A 24276-nucleotide genomic window follows, 5' to 3' on the forward strand; every position below is an offset into this window, starting at 1 on the left:
ATATATGTTATAATTAATTCTGACACAAGATTACACAAATGAGTTGTTTATGAATAATTTACTATTATCTTTATAATATTAAAGCTTGAATTTGTTGATGTTGTGCATGTGAACCAAACAAATGAAAGTTACTAATAAGTGTTTGTATTTGACATCTGTATACTATACTTTTTAGCATATCTCAAGTGTGTTAGTCTCTGTTTAATAGATCTCATTAAAAAAACAGATATCAGCCCCAAGACAGTTTGTCAAGACTAATATGAGTCCCCCTGGATTGGATTGACAATTTATGTGAGGCTTCATATGATAGTCTTTTCATAGTCTTATTTGATCCTTAACAATTGGACATTAGTCACTGATTTATTTTATAATAACTCAGATGAGTTGAATATTACTGTATTGTGTTGGACATTTTAGTGGATTTTCTTTTTACAAATTTTACTCAGAGCACACATTGGATGTAAATGATGTATCCAGCCTGCTAGGGGAGTACTAACAATTGATTGGTTAGGTTTGAGAGCAGCATGGGAAGAATGTTACTATCCCTGAGCTGCAAACCGTATTTAACTCCAGTCTTAATGAGGACTGTCTGACCTAAAGGCTTTGAAAAACCACAAATGCTTAGCATTCCCCTGTCATGTTTTTATTTTTTTGTGACTAAAAATGTGGATATAAGTATTTTATATCAACATATAAAAAGATTTAAAGAATTTTTAATGTTTTATGATTTATGTTTTTGAATTTCAAAAACACAAGTTATAAGATGTAATCTCAGGGTATTCCATTTTGAATTATTTGTAATCTTTCTCTCAGTAATTTCCTCCTGCTTGTCTTTACCTCAAGTCTTTATTAAGTGCATTTGTTTATTATACATACTTTTGGCTAGGCAGTTATTTTTCACTGCTGCCAAAGGGATGTTAAAATCCAGAACTGACGTTGTACTGAGATGATTTTAAACCTCTTTGGAACTCTTATACCCATAGCAGTTGTTCTTTTGGATCCCCTTTTAAAACTTTGGTAAATTGTAAGAAATGCTTGAAGACCACTAATGAGATTTTTAGTTCAGTTTTTAAAAATGTTTTGAAGTCTATCCGTGAACTTCTGGAAAAGATTTTGCCAATAATTCCATGAATTACTAGGCAACCCCTTAAGGCTTGACCAATATGACAGTGTAAAGGGAGGGGTGAACCCTGAAACTGTGGTCATCCTCTGCATGTGTGTTTGAGGTATAATGGGGGCACACAGTGTCTTTCATTTCAACATTTTTGCTTAATGTTCTGACAGTATCAACATATAAAGGTTTAAGCATCTAAATATTACCAAGTTCACCATTTTGAATGTGCATAAAGAAGTAATTGACATTAAGAAAACTCACAATTCTTTGATGACACATAAAATAAAATTACCCTGCTTTTTAAAGCTTTAATATTGAGAAAATTCCCTCATACTTTATCATGTGCTGCGCTTACTGGAATTTTATAGTCTCAAATCGCAACACCACGGACACTCAGGAGACTCCTGACTGTTTTATCTTATTAAACAATTTTGAAATCATTAATTTTTAATTAGCTTGGATGCAGGGTTTTTTTATTGTTTCAATAGTGTGTGTATATGAAATAAACGTTTTTTATTTAAACTACTGGCGAGAGTATTATTTACATAAATAAGTGTAGGTTCCTTCTAAGAGTACATACTGTGAGTTTTCTTTATACAGCCACACGTTTTTTGTAGACTCAGAGATATTACATGCTAATCTATTATAGTAGGGTTTTTCAGCAGTTTATTAACTCTGATTTTGAACAACTAAAAAGAATAAGCTAAAGATATGTGTAGGTCCTTTCTGATTGAAAGTTCTAATTAAGTGAATTGGAGAAAATTAACTGAAATTAGCTGTCAGAAAGTCACATTTAAATGAGTGATGAGCTAGTCTGGCAGTAAACATTTAAATGATATAAATTGCCATTTAAGTGTATGGTTTAATGTTTGTCATGCATTAATGTGACATGAGACTGCAGTGACAATCAAGCAGCTTGCTCTAATTTGAACATATTTAGAGCTTTTGTGTGGAGTGCACTGCACACAAATTAAGACAATTGCTGTTTTTATGTGTCACTTTAAACATGGCCCCCATTGCCCCATCCCTACCCAAGGCCCGAGTTAATGAAACAAACGTATCATTTTTGTGTGCAACTTCCATTAATAATTCCTGAATTTTCAGATTAATTTTAAATCCATGTACTTAAAATAGGAATTTACTTAGTTATTACAAGCCTTTCTCTTTCTATTTCCAATAATATTCAGCAGTTCTCTTAGCTATTTACTAAATTTATAAATATCATGAGTTTTATAAGAGATGTCTAAAACAACTTTCACTCTTGAAGCTAGCTAAATATTTTTATTTCATTTGGGTATACTTTGGAATATGAGAATTACAAGAGTTTTATTTACAGAATAATTTTTTCATTATATATAGTACGTGGTATATTGTTACATCCTCTTAAATATTAAAGGAAATATATTATTTGAATTCAGTTGTAAATATTTTTGATTCTCAGGCACTTATTTTAGATAAGGATTTTTGTTAAAGATTTTATTTTTTGAGTAATCTACACCCAAGAGGGGCTCAGGCTCACAGCCCCAAGATTAAGGGTCACATGCTCCAATGACAGCCAGGCAGGTACCCTCATACGCACTTATTTTAATAAAGCATAGACTTATACAAGTGTACACCTGTGAGCTAATAGAAACGTCTTTTGTCATGAGGTGGTTTATATCTTACTGGTTGCTTGCTGTAAAGGTCATTCAATTTTGTTTTAAAACCAACAGATTTCTTTTTATACTATTGATATTGTAGTAAGCCACACCAAAAACACATCACAGCTGTATACTCACTACACATAAAGTAAGCATTTCAATGAGCTATATCATCTGTATAATTTGATAAACTTCAAATTGGGCTTCCCTGTTTCAGTTTTAGAGCTCTGTGATTTGAATAGCATTCCTGATAGATAAAATAGTCCATAATGCTAAAGCTTTATGGTGAAATAATTTTGAAGAATTTTAAATAATATAAATTTGAATACATCTATTAAAAATGTGTCCAGTTTTTTAAACGCTTTTATATTTATAACTTTATCAAATTCAGCAAACATTTATTAGTACTTACTGTGTTTTAGGTGCAGTGCTAGTAACTGGGAAAGTAATGATGAATTGAAGTGGATTCAGCATTTCTACTGGATACTTGATTATGTTCATTCATTGTTTATTGGACACATAAGTAGCATAATAATTACAGTATCCCTCCAAAGATAAAATTTGCTGGCGTAGAAACTCAGTTGAAATAGCTAAATAATTTGGTTATAGTTATTGCAAGGCAATGAAATATTTATATCTAGAAAAATCGTAAGCATTTCAGGTGGATAGTAAATATGTGATGTTTTCACATGTGCTTTTCCAAAGTAGCCTTTACATTGCATCACCTCCATTCTTTGAAGCATAAATTGGGTACCTGTGAGGCCCTGAGTTATAAATATGACCAAAATAGACCCAGTCCTGGCCCTCACAGTGCTTACAGTGTAGTAGAATCATACTGACATGTAAGCAATGTAATACAATTCAGTGTGACAAGTGCCAGAAATTTTCTAATTATAAACAAAGGAGAACTGACTCCGTTGGAAAATAGGACATCAGAATAAGTCTATTCACAATAAATTTAGTGTAAAACTTTACTGCTTGTTCTAAATTTCTCTATTTTTTAAAAAGCTGAAATCAGTATAACAATATGATCTGTGCCCTCTTTTTCAGGCCCTGGAGAGTGAATTTGTTTCCTGCCAGCTTCACCAATGGATTGATCTCATTTTTGGCTATAAACAACTAGGACCAGAGGCTGTTCGATCCCTCAATGTGTTCTATTACCTGACCTATGAAGGAGCTGTCAATCTGAATTCAATAACTGATCCTGTATTGAGAGAGGTAAATTTCTGACTGGATCTCTCAGGTATCTTTAGACTAGAAGGTACTGGATATCCTCTTCCCCCGTGCTTTCATTTTGCTTATGATGAAACTAAAAACCAGATGAGTGAAGTGAGTTGAGCAGAATGACCTCTCAGGTAGTGACCTAAGCTGGAACTTGAATCCAAGACTGGCCTCCGCAAAACATTTGAGTCAATATAAAATGAGCGCTTCTTCAGTGTGAACCCATTCAGAGATCATTGATCATATTTATAATTTTTATAACTTTGAAGGGTACTCTCACAAAAGCGTTAGGAAAATAGTAATTATTAAAATATTATAAGCATAAATCTTTTTAAATGTGATAAAACATATATATATAATTCATATATATATATATATATATAGTACATAAGTCTATGTTAACCATATAGAAGTTAAGAGTTGGAAGGAAGTCTCTACCTTGTTTTATCTTTGTCATTTATTTTCTTAGGTAGAACACTCAACACATAGTTTTAATAAATACAACATAAACCAAAAAGTCTGCATATAGCCTTGATAATTTTATTTTTAATCTAGTTATGCATTCTCCTAATGCTAACATACAGCATGTACAAAAATTATAGAGTTAGACCATCTTAAGCATCTATACAATTTTAGAACAAGCGTATTTAAGAAACCAAGAGTGATTCATAGGGAATGTTTTATATCACTGTAAAGGGAACATTATTTGTGATGAGTAAGGCTTGCTATTTTTCACCAACACGTGATGCATTCCTTTTTAATTCTACTTATGACACGGTAATATTGACAGTATACATATTTAAATATATTTGCCAGTATATATTATTGTCTGCTTTATGTCCCAGATAACAAACAGTACACAAACAGAAGCATCGTGTATTATGTATACATTTGTCTTAAATTGCACAGGTTTTGAATTGTTATTTTTCAGCTTAATTTAGAGATGGAATCAAAGGAACTCATGAAGACTTTTCTAATTTTTCAGTTCTTTGAAAATGTTCTTTGCAGGGCCATTTTATTTTATTTTATTAGAGCAACAACCGATTGCATGATACAGAATATACATATTTCCATATATGAAACTGAGGTTAAAGCAAACATACAAATGTTGTTACAAAACAGTATATAATTTCATTGTTAGAATAGAATAGCATAGACCAGCTTCCTTTTTTGCTCTAAAAACATTTGAACAGTATTACTTTGTTTTATAGATGTAATTCTTCAACAAATACACCACCTATTTTTATTTTTTCATGTTCCCTTATAGTAATTATTCATATGTCTGCCTAGCTGCTTTATGACTGAAATCACAGTATAAATTTGATTTTACTATCTCCTGTTTTACTTTTTTCCTTTCTTAATATTTTTAAAATAATTTTTAATTTTTTAATTAACATATATTATTATCCCCAGGGGCATGGGTCTGTGAATTGCCAGGTTTACATACTTCACAGCACTCACCATAGTACATACCTTCCCCAATGTCCATAACCCAACCACCCTTTCCCTTACCCCCTCCCCCCAGCAACTCTCAGTTTGTTTTGTGTGATTAAGAGTCTCTTATGAGGGGGTGCCTGGGTGGTTCAGTGGATTAAGCCACTGCCTTGGGCTCAGGTCATGATCTCAGTGTCCTGGGATCGAGCCCCGCATCAGGCTCTCTGCTCAGCGGGGAGCCTGCTTCCCGTTCTCTCTCTGCCTAACTCTCTGCCTACTTGTGATCTCTCTCTCTGTCAAATAAATAAAAAAAAAATCTTTAAAAAAAAAAAAAAAAGAGTCTCTTATGGTTTGTCTCCCTCCCAATCCCATCTTGTTTCATTTATTCCTTTCCTACCCCACAAGCCCCTCACATTGCCTCTCAACTTCCTCATATCAGGGGGATTATATGGTAATTGTCTCTCTCTGATTGATTTATTTCGCTAAGCATAATACCCTCTAGTTCCATCTATGTTGTAGCAAATGGCAAGATTTCGTTTCTTTTGATGGCTGCATAATATTCCATTGTGTATATATACCATACCTTCTTTATCCTAGAATCTCCTGTTTTACTTAACATAGCAGCATATTTAGCAATAATCTGTAATGTTAATTTTGAAATTCTATAGTACTCTGTAGAGTTGCCATGAAGATATACTTAACACTTTCTTCCAATATGGGATCCTATATTTTTTTAGAGACTATTGACATATCAAAGATGATAGAACACACCTTCCTTGTCATTAAAGTTTATGCTACATTTGCATGGTAAAGGATGGCTCTCAGCCTGTACCCTTGTGATACTACTGGTTAAAAAGTGAAACGTTTAATTAGCGGGTTGTTTACAGAATGTAATTGGTTCTTTGTTTTATGAGGGAATTTTTGTTGTTTTTTTTTTGCTTTTTTGTTTTTCCCTTTTATCTGTTTCACCCATTCCCCACACTCACCTTGTCTCTGGCAACTACCAGTTTGTTCTCTGTATTTAAGAGTCTGATTTTTTGGTTGTCTCTTTTTCCTTTTGTTTGTTTGTTTAATTTTTAAATTCTACATATGAGTGAAATCATGTGATACTTGTCTTTCTCTGACTTATTTCACTTAGCATTATACCCTGTAGGTCCATCCATGTTGTTGTGAATGGCAAGATTTCATTTTTTATGGCTGAGTAATATTCACACATACATATACATACATATACCCCGCATCTTCTTTATCCATTCATCTACAGATGGACTTGGGTTGCTTTCAAAGCTTGGCTATTGTACATAGTGCTGCAGTAAACATGGGAGTGCCTTTATCTTTTTGAATTCATGTTTTAATTGTTTTGGGGTAAACAGTAGTGAAATCACTGGATCATAAGGTAATTCTATTTTTAATTTTTTGAGGAATGTCTGTACTGTTTTCTACAGTGGCTGCACCAGTTTGCCTTCCCACCAACAGTGTACAAGGGTTGTTTTTTCTCCACATCCTTGCCAACAGTTGTTATTTCTTGTCTTTAATTTTAGCCCTCTGACTGATATGAGATGATATTTCATTGTGGTTTTGACTCGCATTTCCCTGATGATGAGTGATGCTGAACATCTTTTTATGTGTCTGTTGGCCATCCAAAAGACATTTGGAAAAATGTCTATTTAGATCCTCTGCCCATTTCTTTTTTCCAATTGGATTATTTGGTGTTTTGCTGTTAAGTTATAGAAGCTCTTTATATACTTGGGATATTAATCCTTTTTTGGATATATCGTTTGCAAATATGTTTTCCCATTTGGTAGGTTGCCTTTTCATTTTGTTGATGGTTTCCTTTGCTGTGCAAAAGCTTTTTATTTTGATGTAGTCTCCATAGTTGAATTTTGCTTTATTTCCCTTGCCTGAGAGGACAGATCTGGAAAAATGTCCCTGTGCTGATATCAGAGAAATTATAACCTATGCTTTCTTCTAGGATTTTTATGGTTTCAGATCTCACATTTAGGCCTTTAATTCATTTGGGGTTTGTTTTTGTGATTGGTATAACAAACCATACACAGTTTCATTCTTTTGCATGTAGTTGTTTAGTTTTCCCAGCACCATTTGTTGAAGAGACTATTTTTTCCCCATTGTATATTCTTGCCTCCTTTGTTACAGATTAATTGATCAGACATGCATGGGTTTGTTTCTGGGCTGTCTCTTCTGTTTCATAGAGCTATGTGTCTTTTTGTGCTGGTACCATACTGTTTTGATTACTTCAGATTTGTACCATTTCTTGAAATCTAGGATTGTGACACCTCCAGCTTTTTTCTTCTTTCTCAAGGTTGCTTTGGCCCTTTTGGGTCTTTTGGTTCCATACAAATTATAAAACTGTTAGGAAAGAAATTGAAGATGACACAAATGGAAAGATATTCTATGTCATAGATTAGATGAACCAATATGGTTAAAATGTCCACTCTACACAAAGCAATCTACAGATTTAATGCAATCTCTGTCAAAATATGAAGAATATTTTTCATGGAACTGGGACAAATAATAATCCGTTTTGGCTCTTTGTTATTATTCTGGACTAACCACCTCTCTTACTCATATTTGCCAATGATTTACCAAAGAAGTTTACCATTTAGTATTTATAGTATAATGTAAAAGAGCACTGTCCAGTACAGTAGCTACTAGTCCTATGTAGCTGTTATACATTTGAAATGTGGCTAGTGTGACTGAAAAACTGAATACTTAATTTTATTTATTTCTGATTAATCCAAACTTAAATTGCCTGTATGGCTAGTAGACAGTATGGCTTTAATGACCATTGGCTATCATATATCTTTGGTGACCATATTTTCTGAATCCAAATTCTAGGCATGGGGTCAGACAATAGGATAGTAAATGTTTGTTAAATTAACTTGGTAGAATATTTGAATTTTGTTTTAGTCCATTTAGATATTAATGGATATTCATATAATTGAAATATATGAATAAATTAAATAATATTTTTCTTTCATTTAAACTAACATGTTAGGACTTCAAATAATGTTTTGTTATAAAAATATAGCATAAAACTTACCATTTTAACCATTTTGAGTGTAATTCAGTGTTGTGCAACCATTACTACCATCCATCTCCAGAAGTTTTCCATCTTCCCAAACTGAAACTCTGTATTCCTTGAAACAGTATCTCCTGATCCATGCCCCCACTCCTCCTTAGTCCTTGACTACCACCATTTTGTTTTCTGTCTCTAGGAATGCAACTACTGTAGGTACCTCATAGAAGTGGAGTCACATATTCATCCTTTCCAGCCTATTTCACTTGGCATAGTATCTCCAATGTTCATCTGTATTGTAGCATATGTCAAAATTTACTTTCTTCTAAAGATGACTAATATCCCATTATTTGGGCATACCGCATTTTGTTTATCCATTTATCTGATTATGGACATTTTGAGTTGTTTTCACCTTTGGCTATTGTGAATAGTGTTTCTATAAACATTGGTGTGTAAGTGTCTGTTTAAATCTCTGCTTTCACTTCTTTTATATATATACCCAAAAGTAGATTTCTAGATTTTATGGTATTTAGCTTTTCAAGGAGCTACCTCAAAAGTATTTATTTTTCAAGATCAGCATTTGCTTAAATTATTTAAAACTTTTGCTTTACATTTCCTTGGCTTCTTTCTCTTTTCCACAACCCCAAGTAGTTAGTTAATTATTAGCAAATTAAATTTTAACTAGAGAGTTTCCCACTCATCACATACAAATTTTTTTACATTGTATTAGGTTTGCATTCACTTAAAAAACATGGCCTGTTATGTTCTAAGTATGGTAGGTACTCAATATCTTGAAAGATAAATACAGTAGTCGCCCCCTTATACATGGGGGATGTTTCAAGACCCCAATGGATGCCTGAAACTGTGGATAGTACTAAACCTATAAATACTGTGTTTTGTCCCATACATACATACTTATAATAAAGTTTATTTTATAAATTAGACACAGTAAGAGATTAACAACAATAACTAAAAGTAAAATAGAATAGCTGTAACAATACACTGTAATAAAAGCTATGTGAATGTGGCTTCTCTCTCTCTCAAAATATCTTATTGTACTCACCCTTCTTGTGATGGTGTGAGATGATAAAATGCCTACCCAATGAGATGAAATGAGGTGAATGACATAGACATTGTCACATAGTGTTAGGCTAGTATTGACCTGATTATGTGGCAGAAGTAGAGTCATCTGCCATGGTTGATTACAGGTAACAGACTCCATTGAAGTGAAACCGCAGATAAAGGGGGACTACTATATATTACTTATATATTACTTTGTTCCTTAGCACTATTCATCTAAATATGCATGATTAATTCTCAAAGGTTTTTGGATGTTATTAAAATGAATATGATAATTTTTTAATACAGCCATTCCATTTCATAGTGCTAAGTCTTGCAACATAATGCAGTGTGATACAGAAGAATAAACAAGCAAATAAATAGATAGATATGAAATTAATTGCTGATCCTGATGCCCACTAGTTGTGTGACTTGGCTTATCTTGGGACTCTGTTTCCTCATATATAGAATTGGTATGAGTATACCTACCCAACAGATTAGATGTAGTATAATGCATTTTAAGTGCCTGGCATGGTACCTATCCCATCATAAGTATCTGTTAAATGTTAGTTCCTTTCCTTATGTTGTTCTCTGTTAAAACCCTGAGTTAAGAAACACAACCATAAAAAGAATATGAGTTACTGATTGCATCACAGAAAGAACATAAAATGCTTATACTAGATAGGTTATCAGAGACTATTTCATAGAGGACACTTGTAGAGTTCATTGTGAAGTGAGACAAGAACTTAAAACAAGAATAGGTCATTAATTTATTCATTTCTTAAGGATTTTATTTGTTTATTTGCTAGAGAGAGAGGGCACAAGCCTGGGGGAGGGACAAAGAAAGAGGAAGAAGCAGACTCCCCACTGAACAGGGAACCCAATGTGGGACTCAATCCCAACCCGAAAGCAGGTGCTTAACTGATTGAGCCACTGTGGTGTCCCAATTTATTCATTTTTTAAAACAAGCTTTTACTATACTAAAATTATATAGTACAGTTAAAAAGTTGACAGTCAAGCCCCTTTCCTCATCAGCTTGAATTCATTGTCTAGCATGGGAATATGGGTAAGTAAACAATTGTAGTATACTGTGATTAAATTCAGTATAGAGGTAAGTGCCAGTCCCGCCGGAGAACAACACCTGAAAGTAGGGCTGGGAGATTTAAGGAAAATAGAGAGAGAAAGAGAGAGACAGCGGGCTCAGGAGGACTACCCCATCTCAGGCGAGTAGCAACTTTATTTCTCCAGGTAACCACTTTTATACAGCTTCAGCACAATGCTGGTATCAATACTCAATCATATACGTCAGTGAAAAATGAGTCAGGCAGGATGTTAACAGGCTATTAACCTCCAAAATTTGTGATAATCTTAAGGTTCCAAGAATGTGTTTTTTTCTCAAGACAAGCCATAAGTAAATCACATAAAACTACGCAAATGTTATTTTCACCCTGAATAGCCTTTCAGAGTCAAGCCATGTGAGCGTCCCCGCTGGACTTGCTCCAAGTTCCCTTGGCACACAAGGGCGTCCCCAAGTGTGTCCAAGTTCACTTCTTATCCAGGCTTCCAGAGCCATAACAATGCAAACAGTTCCCAACAGGTAAGTACACTGTATTATGCACAGGCATAGACAATATGCACTAACTCCGGACTGCCAGAATCCATCTTGTTTTTCTGGAAAATGAGAGGCTGTAGATTGGAGGGTGAATGAGAACATTAGGTAGAATCATGAGCAAAGGGTATCTACACAGAAGAAATTATATAGGCTTTCTGCATATAGGTGAGAGAGATCACGAACAGGAGACTGTGATATATGGGCAGTGAACCAGAGGTGACAAGGTGAGAGAGAAAGGTAGGAGCCTTACCATAAAGGGCCTTTAATGCCATAAACAGTAATTATAACTGCATTGGCATAAGGCAGTGGATTATAGGTTGAAGGTTAGCGACATAACTACATGTGTGTCTTAGTATCTATCTGAAAGAAGACTGAGAAGGTAAGAACTGGAAAATACCCACCGGATTATTCTAAGAGTCGCTGTGTGATCTTAAAGAAAGACTATGGACTCTGAAAAACAGTCTGAGGGGTTTGAAGTGGCGGGGGGTGGGAGGTTGGGGCACCAGGTGGTGGGTATTATAGAGGGCACAGCTTGCATGGAGCACTGGGTGTGGTGAAAAAATAATACTGTTTTTCTGAAAATAAATAAATTGGGAAAAAAAATACAAAAAAAAAAAAAGAAAGTAGCTTAGAAGGTAGAGGACTGTGCAGTGGATGGGACATGAGCAAGTAAACACAGTGAGAAAAGGAAATAATTGAAGGGAGAATGATCATTTTATTGAGATATAGCTCACATATGATACAATTCACCCATTTAAAGTGTACAATACAGTAGTTCTTACTGTAGTCACAGTTCTACAAGCACCACCACAATCTAATTCTAGAACATTTTTGTCACCACAAAAAGAAACCCACACCCCTCTAGCAGGCACTCTGAGTTTTTTTTTTTTTCTTTTTTAATGGGTAAATATTTGGCCATGTTTCTGTGTTAATTGCAAAGATCCAAAAAGGGGAAACGTGTCAAACGTACATGAAACAAAGCATGTAATAGACTACGAAGCTCTATGAGGAAGAAGAAGGGAACAAAATCCAGGACACAGATAGAGATAAGCGCTGGACAACATGGAACAATACTTCCTTGTCTGAGATTAGAGAGTAGAAGGTTACCCTGAGGACTGGGTTAAGTAAATACGCATGAATGAGGGGGAAAGGGAACACGATTACAAGGGTTTGTACCAAAGGTGAGATAATATTTATGGAAATACTTAACATAATGATGGGTGGTTTTCATGGATGTTCAATAATAAATGGTTATTTTCTTTCCATTGTTTTTCTCTGGTCTTAACAGCAGGAGAGTAGGTGTATGAAAAAGTTGACTGGAGAAGGGATGTATGTGTGTGTGTGTGTGTGTGTTGTGTGTTGTGTGTAAATATACATGGAGAGAGAGAGAGATGGGGTTTTACTTTGGAAGTATGGTGGAATATATAAAGAAGGATTGTAAGTGGAAGGGTGATTGATGAAATTGTTAAAGGGGTGCTGTTAACTGGTGATCTAGGCTGGTTTGGATAGATAAGGAAGGGGCTGATTAATTGGAAGAATTAATTCTTTCATTCATTCATTTAACAAATAATCATTATGTTTGAAGTACTAAAAATACAGAGATGAGCAAGAAAGTCAAGTCTCTTCCCTCATGGAACTCACATTCTAGTGGGGTGCACAGAAAATAAGCAGTAAAGATTACTGAAGAAAGTAAGACTAGGTAAGGGTATATAGAGTGACTTGTGAATAGGGCACTATTTCAGGGATGTTGCTAACAGACTGCCTCTTTCTTTATAAACACTGTTTCCTTCCTACTTTGAGATCGGAGTAAAGCTATACAAGGTGGCCCAGGGAGCCAGCTCCTACTGCTCTAATTGTGGCCCACCATGTGTCTGTAAACCCCAGGCCTGGGCAGCTCTAAGTCTTGTCACAGCCTCCTGCTAGTTGTAAAGCTCCCACTGTTGCCCTTTTCCTTTTTACTCCCCACCCCATCCTTAGGCTACACCATCTTTTCTTCAGAATCTTGTTCCTCTAAGATGCTTTAACATCTCTAATATTAGTAACTTTGTACATACAGTTGACTTATATTAGAGCATTATCTCTGCAAGATCATAGTAATGGGACCATGATAGATTTGTGCTTTTCTAGTATTAAAAGCAAACTAGACTTATTTCTGTCAGTAACTATAGTTTTACTTATTTCTATTCCCTACTATATATTTAGTTTAACTTGGAACACTTAGATATTCACACAGAGGCAAGTTGTTTATGTACAAGTCATGTATTTACTTACTACTTGGGAAAAGCTTCATTTCTCTTGAGAAAGTTTTATTCTAGAGTGAATGGTTAATACATATGGCATAGTAAGTGATCATAAAAATAATCTCTCTATAAAAAAAAGCACTAAACGATAGAAATAATAACCATAAGATGAGGGAGAGTAATCAGAGAAACAGCCTGCAGCACATTAAACTTTTATGTTGTTTTTAATTTTTAGAAAACAGCTGGGTTATCAATATACAACTATGGCTACATTTGCATATATCACCAGAGAGAATTATTTTTCAGGCAATATACTATTTTTCTTTCAAATATCTGTGACCTCCGAATAAAAGATATATTCTTATCTTTTTTTTTTTTTTTATTCTTATCTTTAGCTGTTTATTCTAATAGACCTCTTTGCTCTTTAGCTCTCTGTCTCTTTGATACTTTCTCCGTTTTCTCTACCTTTACTATTTTTCAGTCTGTTCTGTTTTCCAGCATTACATATATTCTCTTTTCTGTGCATTATTTATTTATTTATTTATTTATTTATTTATATTTTTAAAAAAGATTTTATTTATTTATTTGACAGACAGAGATTACAAGCAGGCAGAGAGGCAGGCAGAGAGAGAGGGGGAAGCAGGCTCCCTGCTGAGCAGAGAGCCCATGCGCGTGCGAGGCTCAATCCCAGCACCCTGGGATCATGACCTGAGCTGAAGGCAGAGGCTTTAACCCACTGAGCCACCCAGGCGCCCCTCTGTGCATTTTTTTAAAAATGAGGTATGATTGACATGCATCATATTAGTTTCAGGTACATACCATAATTGGTATTTTCATATATTGTGAAATGATCATCACAGTAAGTCTAGTTAGCATCTGTCATATATAGTAATGGAATTTTTTTCTTGTGATGAGTACATATATTCTTTCATGGACAGGGTACACATATATAAAAGTGGCAATTTTCTCATTGTTATATCTGCTGAATTTGGTTTGATTTACTTCTTTTTCTTTATACAACTTTACCAAACCTTTCTAACACCATTTCAAAAAAATTAAAATCAAGGAAGGAGGAAATTTAAAAAGAGAGAAAAATTAGGATACTTAAATTCAGGGTCAGATATGAGTAAGAGTAAATATTTATATTTTTATTAAGGAAAAAACCCTTATAAAATCCAAATTGATAAATACATGATGAGTTGAATATTAATTATACAAACAATTTTCTTTTCCTAAAAAATATAACATAAGTATTTTCCTTAGATATTTTCTTTAAACACATTTAGCATATAATTTTATTTATGAGTATGGTTTCGAGAACAATTTTATATTCTTATCCAGAATTCAGCTATCCGTTTTAATATTAATGGTATTTGCTATAACCAAAAGTTGAGAACTCTGTTATCTAACCATTAGTGTAATACATTTCATTGATCAAGTTTTAGTGCATGTGCAGTGATGTGCTCTGAGTTTTATACAGTAAAAATAGAAGCACAAAGGAGGAACAGCCAACCCAGATTAGGGGAGTAATAACTGCCTAATCATAATCCTTAAGAAATGAGTTAGGTAGACAAAGCAACAGAACAGGTAGAGGAGTTCAAAGCAGAGAATACTACATGTACTACATGTGGGAAGTAGTATCATATGGCTCTGTGACTGGAAAAAACAATGTGGTAGTTGGAGAAGCTGTAAGAAGTTGGTGATGAACAGCAGCTAATTTGATGGTGTCTCCAAAACATATTTGAAAACCATTTATGTCTGTCTATCATTAATCTCAGCCACCACCATCAGCCCTCCCTTGGCAAGTATTCGTAGAAAAGATCACCCTTTTAAAATGTTATTTTAAAAATATAAATCAGATCAAGTTAGCCCTCTACATAAACCTTCCTATTTCATATTAACCATAGAATTTGATCCACATGATCTGGCCCTTGCCTTCCTCTCTGATCTCAGGCCATGCTGTGCTGTTCTCTTCCTCATTCATGTGTCTGCCATACGACCTTCTTTCTGTTCCTGATCTTGTGACATTGTCACTGACTTAGCACCTTTTTATGGTGATCATTTTCTCTGATTATTCTAGATTTTCACATCCTGGCTCCTTGTTATTTATTCCTCAACTTAAAGGTCATCACTTTGGTGAGGGCATGCCTTCATACATGCAATCTAGTTATCTTTTTGTTACTAAATATAATTTACGGCTAAAGAATATGGAATAGATGATACAGATTATTTGTAATCTGTAGAGACTTGACTCACATTGGACGTAGTCATGTTTCATAAATCTTTTATGTATATATTTGAAAAACAATAGGTATTCTTCAGTTTTTAGTAGTTTTTAGTACTGTCTTCAGTAAGACAATAGTGATGTGAGGAGCATAATTGGTAAGTGTGATTTTTAAATTATTAATATTAGTTATTCTATGCTATATTTGACCTTAAACTAAGCAATTCCATACTGCTATTCTTTTTCAATTTTTGTGATCTCTTTTTATATATTTTTTTTAATTTCTGCCCTGGAGCTATCAGTTCTTGCTTCTTGTACTATGTCATGTATATCTGTCTTTTGGGCATTCCTTCTCCTGCTCTCTAATTCACTATTCTGTAAATGCTGTAGCCTGAGAAACCAGATTGATAGGACTAAATTAAAGGAAAAGTAAATAGGTTTTGATTACTTTACCAGATATATAAACATAAACTACAGTAATCAAGACAACATGTTCTAGTGAGGAAACTAAAGTTCAGTGGAATAGAATAGAGGTTCCAGAAATGGACATATTACATATTACATATGAGCATATATGATAAATGTGGTATTTTAAATCACTGGGGAAAAGGCTGTCTTCTTCCATATGTGATGTTGGGACAGCTAGCTAATTGTTTAGAATATGAATTTACTTAGTTCCCTATTTCCTAACTTAAAGTGAAGGAAATTACAAATGAATTAGTTACTTATTTGGAGTAAAGACTATGTTATGAATATAAAAGATGAAACTGCAGAACTTAGAAGATAATGTAGGTGAGTAGTTTTATAATCTTGAAATAGAGAAGGCTAATTTTAGAAGTCTGATATCAAAACCAAAAAATTATTAAGGAAATTGATTATTTGGTTTCATGAAAACTGGAGTTTCTATACACCCAAAAAATTAAATAAATAACAAAATTTAGGAACTGATAATTCACAAAAGATGAAATATATACCACAAATGAAAAGTAGTTCATCCTCACTAGTAATCAATGAAATCCAATTTAAAATGCATCATATTTGCCTGCTAAATTATTTAAGATTAAAAACAATGGAAATCCTAACTTTAGTTAGAAAACAGATATTGTGAATCTCCAGCTTTTTCTTTGTGAATCTCCTACTGGGAAAGGGGCCTGTTTTCACATTAAAATCTCCGAATAGTTTCCGACAATTAAAAAAAAAAAAAAGAAAAAAGACCATTGTGATATATTTGATGAGGATGAAAATCAGTTTAATCTTTATAGCAATCTGTATCAGTTTTTAAAGTATTCATGCATTATTTACATAGAACTTTAGCCAAAAGCAGTAATTGAAAAAGTATGCAGAAAAATATGTTAAATTGTAAAGTTGTTGTTTATAATAGCAAAAGAAAAAAAATGCACATAAATTTCTACCAATACAGAACTGATTGAATAAATATTGGTATTTCTATACAGTGGAATGCTATACATCACCAGAATATTGCTATGGAAGTATATTTTGCCATATTACAGGGAAAAACATGTTATAAATATATAAAATACAACTTTTATATGTGTATGTAGGCATTAAGGACAAGTCTGGAATTACAGACCTCAAGATGTTTGTATGGCAATCTAACCAAAGATGGTCATTATATTTGGTTAGTGAGATCACGGAATTCTTTCATTTACTACTTTCTAATTCTGAAAATTATTTTTCTTTAAAGTTAAAGAGGAAAAGCCAACTAGCCTATAACTCTTTATCTTTTCTGAGGAGGAAGAAGTCTCCTCCTGAAAATCTGAACAAATGAAGCTTATTAACATGAAGAGAAGGATACTGACTTTGCTTTTGGATATTTGGAGGTGTTTTGTGATTACTTTCTGGTTTTTTGGCCATATTCAGTGTTGCCAAAGATAGTGACTGTTTAATGAGCTTCATGTAACTTTGATAAAGATCATTTATAATTTCTTAACTTTCTTTCACTCAGAAATCAGAGTACTTGCAATCTTTTACTTTGTTACTTAATTCACTGAACTATTATTTTTTTCATACATTTTAGCAATTTGAGTTTATTTTTTCACTTTTCTTATCATATTTGAGGAGGACCAAAAGGACCTCTTCTACTTTTAGGGAAAATATCTTAGATATATCACTGTTAATTGTAGTTCTTATCATCATTTTCTAAAATCAAGAAGACTTTGGCTCAGTATTCATGAATTCTAGATCTCTGGGTTCACTACTTAGTTGTGTGTGTGTGTCTGTCTACAATTAAATAGTTATATAAAGGGCTTTAAAAACTTATTCAGCAAAGCAATGCATAATAACTATAAAAATTTAAATAATTCAAAACTATAAATTTGTATGTTATTACTGAATACCAGAGTCACATGCTAATGTCAGCTATAACACTTCCTATAGGATGTGGTTTGTTATATACAGAAAAGAGCCTCCGCCAGAGAATCTTTCACCTTTTAATGATGCTTGAAACTCCACTATTAGAGATAATTTTATTACACATCTTTTTTTTTTTTTAAGCAATTCCTTCCAAACATTCAGCTCTTTGTGCACAGGATTTGATAATAGGTTCTGACAAAAGGGGAAGTACAGACACAGCACAGGGTCTGAGCCGTCTTTGTGTAAGGAGTTCAGGGCATATCCTGAGATGTGTGAGAGGTTGAAAGAAGAGGTGGAGAGGTTGAAAGGCAGAAAAATACTTTGCTCAGGTAGGTAGATGTTGTTCAGAAACATTAATATGAATAATATTATCTGTGCTTTTCTGTCACCTTGCACCTTTCCTCTGGAAGAGTCATTTTCTCCTTTTTAAGTAAATACACTGTTATTTTATATTTATGTAAGTTCAGAAATTAGTTCTTAATTTCCTTTTAAAAATGAAACTTGGCTCTATATTCATAGATGGGCAGGGAAGAGGAGGAGGGGAGCCATGATATTGCTCAATTTAAAGAATTATATACAATGGGTCTTATAATGTGAAAGTAAAATCTGAAAAATTTCCCTAAGTTGTGTTTAGTGTCAGTGGTTGCTTTTCGCTCTTCCAAATTTATCCTTCCAAATGCTGTTTTAGCAACACATAATCACTCTGAGAAGGTCTGCTTTCCAAAAGCAGCAGCAGCAGTGTGTAAGTTTACATGACCCCAGTTTCATGACAGCGGTAGCAAATCAGATATCTTATCCAAAGAAAGCATTTTTGGCTTAGAATTCAATCACTTTCGTGGTGGGAGTCAACAGCTTGTTTCAGCTCTAACACTACTGCAGAACACTGGCTGCAGTGAATCTTTCAGGAAGAATAAACACAATTGGTATTTATAGCATTGTTAACATTTGTTAAATAGTTAAGGGAATGGTCTGTAAGTCTGTTTTAAGCAGGTGGGGCAGGAATCTGTTGTGACTGCTGTGAGATTTAAGAGTAGGACAATAAGACATGATTATTCTGGTTGTAGCAAAGAGTAAGTTAGAAGTATTGAATACAGTAAGTTAAGATTTCACGCAGCCACAATTCAGAGTGTTACAAAAATAATTCTGAAGTATCTCTGGCCAGAAGTGTGTTACACAGATGGCATATTTGACACAGTGCAGGGCAGGAACTGTACAACGAAAAGCAAATAAACAGTAAGGATTAGTCAAGTTTTAATTGAAAACCTACATAAAAAATACCTTGAAATTATGCCAGCTTTTCTTGTATATCAAAACCACAATAATCAAAGTTTCCCTTAGTCAATTAAATGAACATCAAAGTTGTCAGTAAAGCTAATCTTTGTATTTTGCTAGTTATTATTGCATATTGCAGTCTGCTTAGTTAAATAGGTATAGCTAAATTATGCATGCAAAGATATAAAACAGGCACAGGGTATTAATATTTTTATGATTTTTTTGCCCTGTCAATTACCCAAGGAATCCAGAGCCGCTCTGTCATGCTGATGACTTCTGTCATGAACCCGTTTACTTCAGATACCATCTTCATTCTAAATGGAGAATGTGAAAAGTAGTCTCAAAGCAAGTGACTGAATTTTGTTCTCTAAATTTTAAACTAAATGTAAGCTTCTAGAAAGGGTAAGATGAAAAAAACTGCATAGATTTGAAAAATCTGTGTAAGGTTATTTACAAGTATGATAGATAGATTCTAAGTCTTCAGAATAGCATCTTTAGAAAAACATTGCTATCAAAGATGAGAAAGTTTACTTAGAATATAATCACTGTTTTTAGTTTTCATTATTGGTACAAAAAAGCAACAGAAATTCTATTAGTATTTGGGAAATTCTTAAGTCAAATATAAATTTTTAAAATGTTAAGTATTACTAAACTCTGTTCTAACAGTAACTTTTTTGTCTTACTGTCCCTGCCAGTACTGTGTAATTGGAGAGTACGTTTGTATTTGTGTGCATATTGTCTTTCATCTCTAAGTTCCTCAAGGTCAAGGATCATGTCATCTGATTGCTCACTGTACCTCATTTCATTATTCTCACACAGTGGATGTTCACAAATATTCTTGAGAAAATAAACATGATTTTTACCAAGTGAATGACTAAATGACAACTTCTTTCCAGGACATAGTTTAAACATATGTGTCTGGTTTTGAGGAATAATTTAATGTTCTGAATACAGTAAATTAACTTCTGATTTTTCTTTAAGAAATGTCCCTACATTTTCAGTTTGCCTCTCAGTATTGGCAACCTCTTTGAAGCAACATTTCACTTATTTTTCTAGGCAGGCTGCTTTATCTACTCATTTCCAGTAGCTAGAGATGGAGGTGTTTTGAATGAGCACATCAATGTTCTAGACAGAGATACTGTTTGAAATTATCCATGAACACAGTGCCGCTGAACATTATTGAGTGACGTTTGTTTCTGTTGGTTGTGTCTGCTCTGACTAGCTGGTTTCTTTCAGATTGGCAGCTGGGATTATGCTGCAGTGGATGGACAGCTGTAAGAAGTGGAGATTGTAGTGAGACTGGGTCAGGCCTCAATTTAATGTGTGTTTGGAATGTATGGGTTCGGTTAAATGCACTAATGGGAAATCCATGCATATTTTTATAATTTAAAATTACCTTACGTTTTACCTAACTTCCATAATATTATTGAATAATAATATATAAATAAAAATAACTCATCTCCTTCCTTAATGTTCCCTCTCTGCTGATTTCTTATTACTGCATTCTTATTTTTTAAATAAATTTCACTTTATTTATTTATTTATTAAATAGTGTGTTTATTTATTTGACAGAGATCACAAGTAGGCAGAGCAGCAGGAGGGGGTGGGGAGGGAAGGAGGCTCCCTGCTGAGCAGAGAGCCCAATGTGGGGCTCAATCCCAGGATCCTGAGATCATGACCTGAGCCGAAGGCAGAGGCTTAACCCGCTGAGCACCCAGGCGCCCCTAAATTTCACTTTATTTAGCAAGCTACTCTTTCTCTTTATTCCTTATATACTCTACACCATCATCATATATATGTCTCCAGATAACCAATGCATTATGAAAAACGTATAGTTTACTTAGAAAATTTATATATTTTTCTAAGTAGCTGATTAATAATAAATGATGACAAAATATTGCTAAAACGAATGGTCCCTTGAAATCAGGTAGATCTAAGTTAGGAAATAAGCTCAAATAACAAAATTAACTTTGTAGCAAGGTCTCTGTATTTCACAGTTTTCGACCAGTTTATCAACTGGAATTGTTCCTAAAATGATTAAAAAATTCTTCTGGCTACTATGTTGATGGAGAAATTAAACATCATAAAGCTATATTAAATATTAGCAGATTTTTCTTTAGATTTTCATATTTTTTTAAAGATTTTTTTTAAAATGGAAAATTTTTAATTTTTCTTTATTTTTAAAGTAATGCATGTTTTAAGCATTACAGCATGAGATGCTAAACAGTATATAATTGAAGATAGTATTAAAGTATGAATTTTTATCCTGCCAATCTCTCATCAGATAATAGCTGATAATAGTTTGGTACATACCCTCCAGATTGTATACATGTATATTCAAATATATATGTACTGAAATAATACATGTAAGTATATGTGTGTTTATATTTTTATTTATTTATTTTTTACTTAAATGTGGTCATATATTAAATTCTTTAGTAATTGGGAGTTTTTTCCCATCAATATATTATAGACTACTTTCCATGTCAGATACGTTCAGACCAACTCATTCATTTTAATGGCTGCATGGTATTCTATTATCAGAGTTTAAGTAGTTTTGTCCCCTAAGTTTTACTGCTAGCGAGTGTTGTAATAACTGTCTTTGTATCTAGATCAATTCACACTCATCTTATTCTTTTCCTTAAGAAAATTTATAGAAGTAGAATCAAAACCTTGGTCTTAAAAGATTCCTTTTAAATAATTTGAGTTAGGTTCATTATGCTATTTTTTTAAAGATATATATAGAGAGATGTAGATATCTCTCTATATATGTTTGTTTGTTTGTTTGTTTGTTTTAAAGATTTTATTTATTTATTTGACAGAGATCACAAGTAGGCAGAGAGGCAGGCAGAGAGAGAGGAGGAAGCAGGCTCCCTGCTGAACAGAGAGCCTGATGCAGGGCTCCATCCTAGGACACTGGGATCATAACCTGACCTGAGATCATAACCTGACCTGAAGGCAGACACTTAACCAACTGAGCTACCAGGCTCCCCAGATTATGCTATTTTTTAAAATTGTTGTGCATTTAAAATTTTTGTTCTGTCCACTCAAAAGGAACTCTATTTCCTTTCTTAGATTAAGAGAGAGTCTGATTTCTCAATATTTTACAAATGATGCTTTACCTTTTTTAAAAATAAGCTAGAGATGTTATCCAAACAAAACCATATGTATTATATATAATTTTCTCTTTTGGAATCTTCATGTATTTTTTATCAAGTACATTTATGTGTTCTCTTTTGGCCTTAGTAGTTCATATTATCAGGATTTTTGTCCCTTAGGAATTAAGTACAAAGTTCAACGTATTATTAAGTGGTCATTTGATTAGTATAACTTTTTTAAATTTGCTGATACCAAAGCTAGATTTTTAACTGTGGCCCCAAAAAGGACTAAGGCTGTTCAACCAGAGAGTTAATAAACATGGAGTGGAAACCTGTCAAATATCTAGCAAATCATCCTCAACTTAAGTTCAAATGTGTGAACAGCAAGAGGAAAACTGGCGTGAGTAATGATATTATATATAACATAGTAGAAATTACTGATTATTCTTATGACTCTTTTTTAAATACTAAAAAGTAAATCTGAAATATAAAATATAAAGTCTTTTTTTTAAGATTTTATTTATTTATTTAACAGAGAGAAATCACAAGTAGATGGAGAGGCAGGCAGAGAGAGAGAGAGAGGGAAGCAGGCTCCCTGCTGAGCAGAGAGCCCGATGCGGGACTCGATCCCAGGACCCTGAGATCATGACCTGAGTTGAAGGCAGCGGCTTAACCCACTGAGCCACCCAGGCACCCCTAAAATATAAAGTCTTATTTGGATTTTTAAACCTTTCTTGGTAAAGAATTACTCTAGAATCTTAAGACAGCTTTTTAGAACTTCATTATGGTAATCGCAGAAAATCTTAATATATTACTAAATGGAATGTGTTTTCTTAATAAATTACTTTTTTTTTCAATTCTCTAACCTGGTTTTATAGTGCTTTTAGATATAAATGTATAGGAGATAAAATGCAATATCAGAGTTGTGTGCTTAAAAGAAACAGCATACGTATGTGTTTACCTTAACTACATCCATATGTTTAAGTTATTTCTCTTCCAAAACCATCTTAAAATAAAACTTTACAACTTTATTGTTGGGTTACTAAGTGTTGTGTTGATTTAACTTGTTTCCTCTGTTAGATTAAAAAGACTAGTTCTGAGAGACTAAAATAGTCATTGTTAAGTTGAAGCCAAATACCACGTTGTCACTGAGCCAAGTCTACTTTTATTTACTTTGATTTCATTTCTGTATTTCTTTCTCCCTTTCATTTTCTCTAGTATGTGAATCTATATTCTCTATACATACTGTCTCTTTCTCTAGATGTAGCTATAAAATCATACAATATGCAATAGTTGGCACAGAAAACAATGGAACATGCAGCTTGTTGAAAATATTTTCATAATATTTCCATTTGAAATCCATTAATAAATTCTCTAGGTAATATTTGAGATGCTGTTTATAAAATACAAATATGTGGTTTTACTAGAATGTCTCAAAGTATTTGCATAGTCTTTTTTATTACTATGTATTTCAACATCTGGAATGCTGCCTGCTGAACTCAGGTTTTATTATAGTAAGTAGTAACAGGCTATTTACAGAAATAATTGGGAATTGATGAATAAGAATGTTAAGTAGTAAAGTAGGCTTTTTAGTAGAAATGGTTAATAGAATGTTTTATTCAGTGCAGGCTGCTTTGTAATAGTGTTAGGAGTATATCTGAGCTGCATCCTGCTGAATTATGTTGATTTGGGTGGTCATACATTCTTTCAGTAAGTATTTATTGAGCACCTGTGGTATATCAAGCCCCAGAAGCACAGAAATATTTGCAGTCTCTGGTCGCAAGGAGACTTACAGCCTAATTGATAAGGCAGAAATTATAAATAAGTAAAAAGTAAGTAGTAGCGGTCTGTGCACATTGCTCTAAAAGTAACACGAGGGATAGCAGCAGTCTGGATGAGACCAGGAACAGTCTCTTGTTTTCCATGGAATCTTTCTAACACTTTCTGAGCCC

At 33.5% G+C, this 24276-nt stretch overlaps 1 protein-coding gene across 4 annotated transcripts in view; it reads left to right on the plus strand.

The window, feature by feature from the left end:
- LRBA (LPS responsive beige-like anchor protein) overlaps positions 1-24276 on the plus strand; it is a 731946-nt gene that overhangs the window by 646159 nt on the left and 61511 nt on the right. For all 4 annotated transcript variants that reach the window (XM_044224882.1, XM_044224884.1, XM_044224883.1 and 1 more), the window contains one exon: positions 3805-3972. In XM_044224882.1, coding sequence (XP_044080817.1) covers positions 3805-3972 — 168 coding nt within the window. The remainder of the gene's footprint in view (positions 1-3804; positions 3973-24276) is intronic.

This window comes from Neovison vison, chromosome 11, assembly GCF_020171115.1.
Source record: "Neovison vison isolate M4711 chromosome 11, ASM_NN_V1, whole genome shotgun sequence".
NCBI lineage: Eukaryota > Metazoa > Chordata > Mammalia > Carnivora > Mustelidae > Neogale > Neogale vison.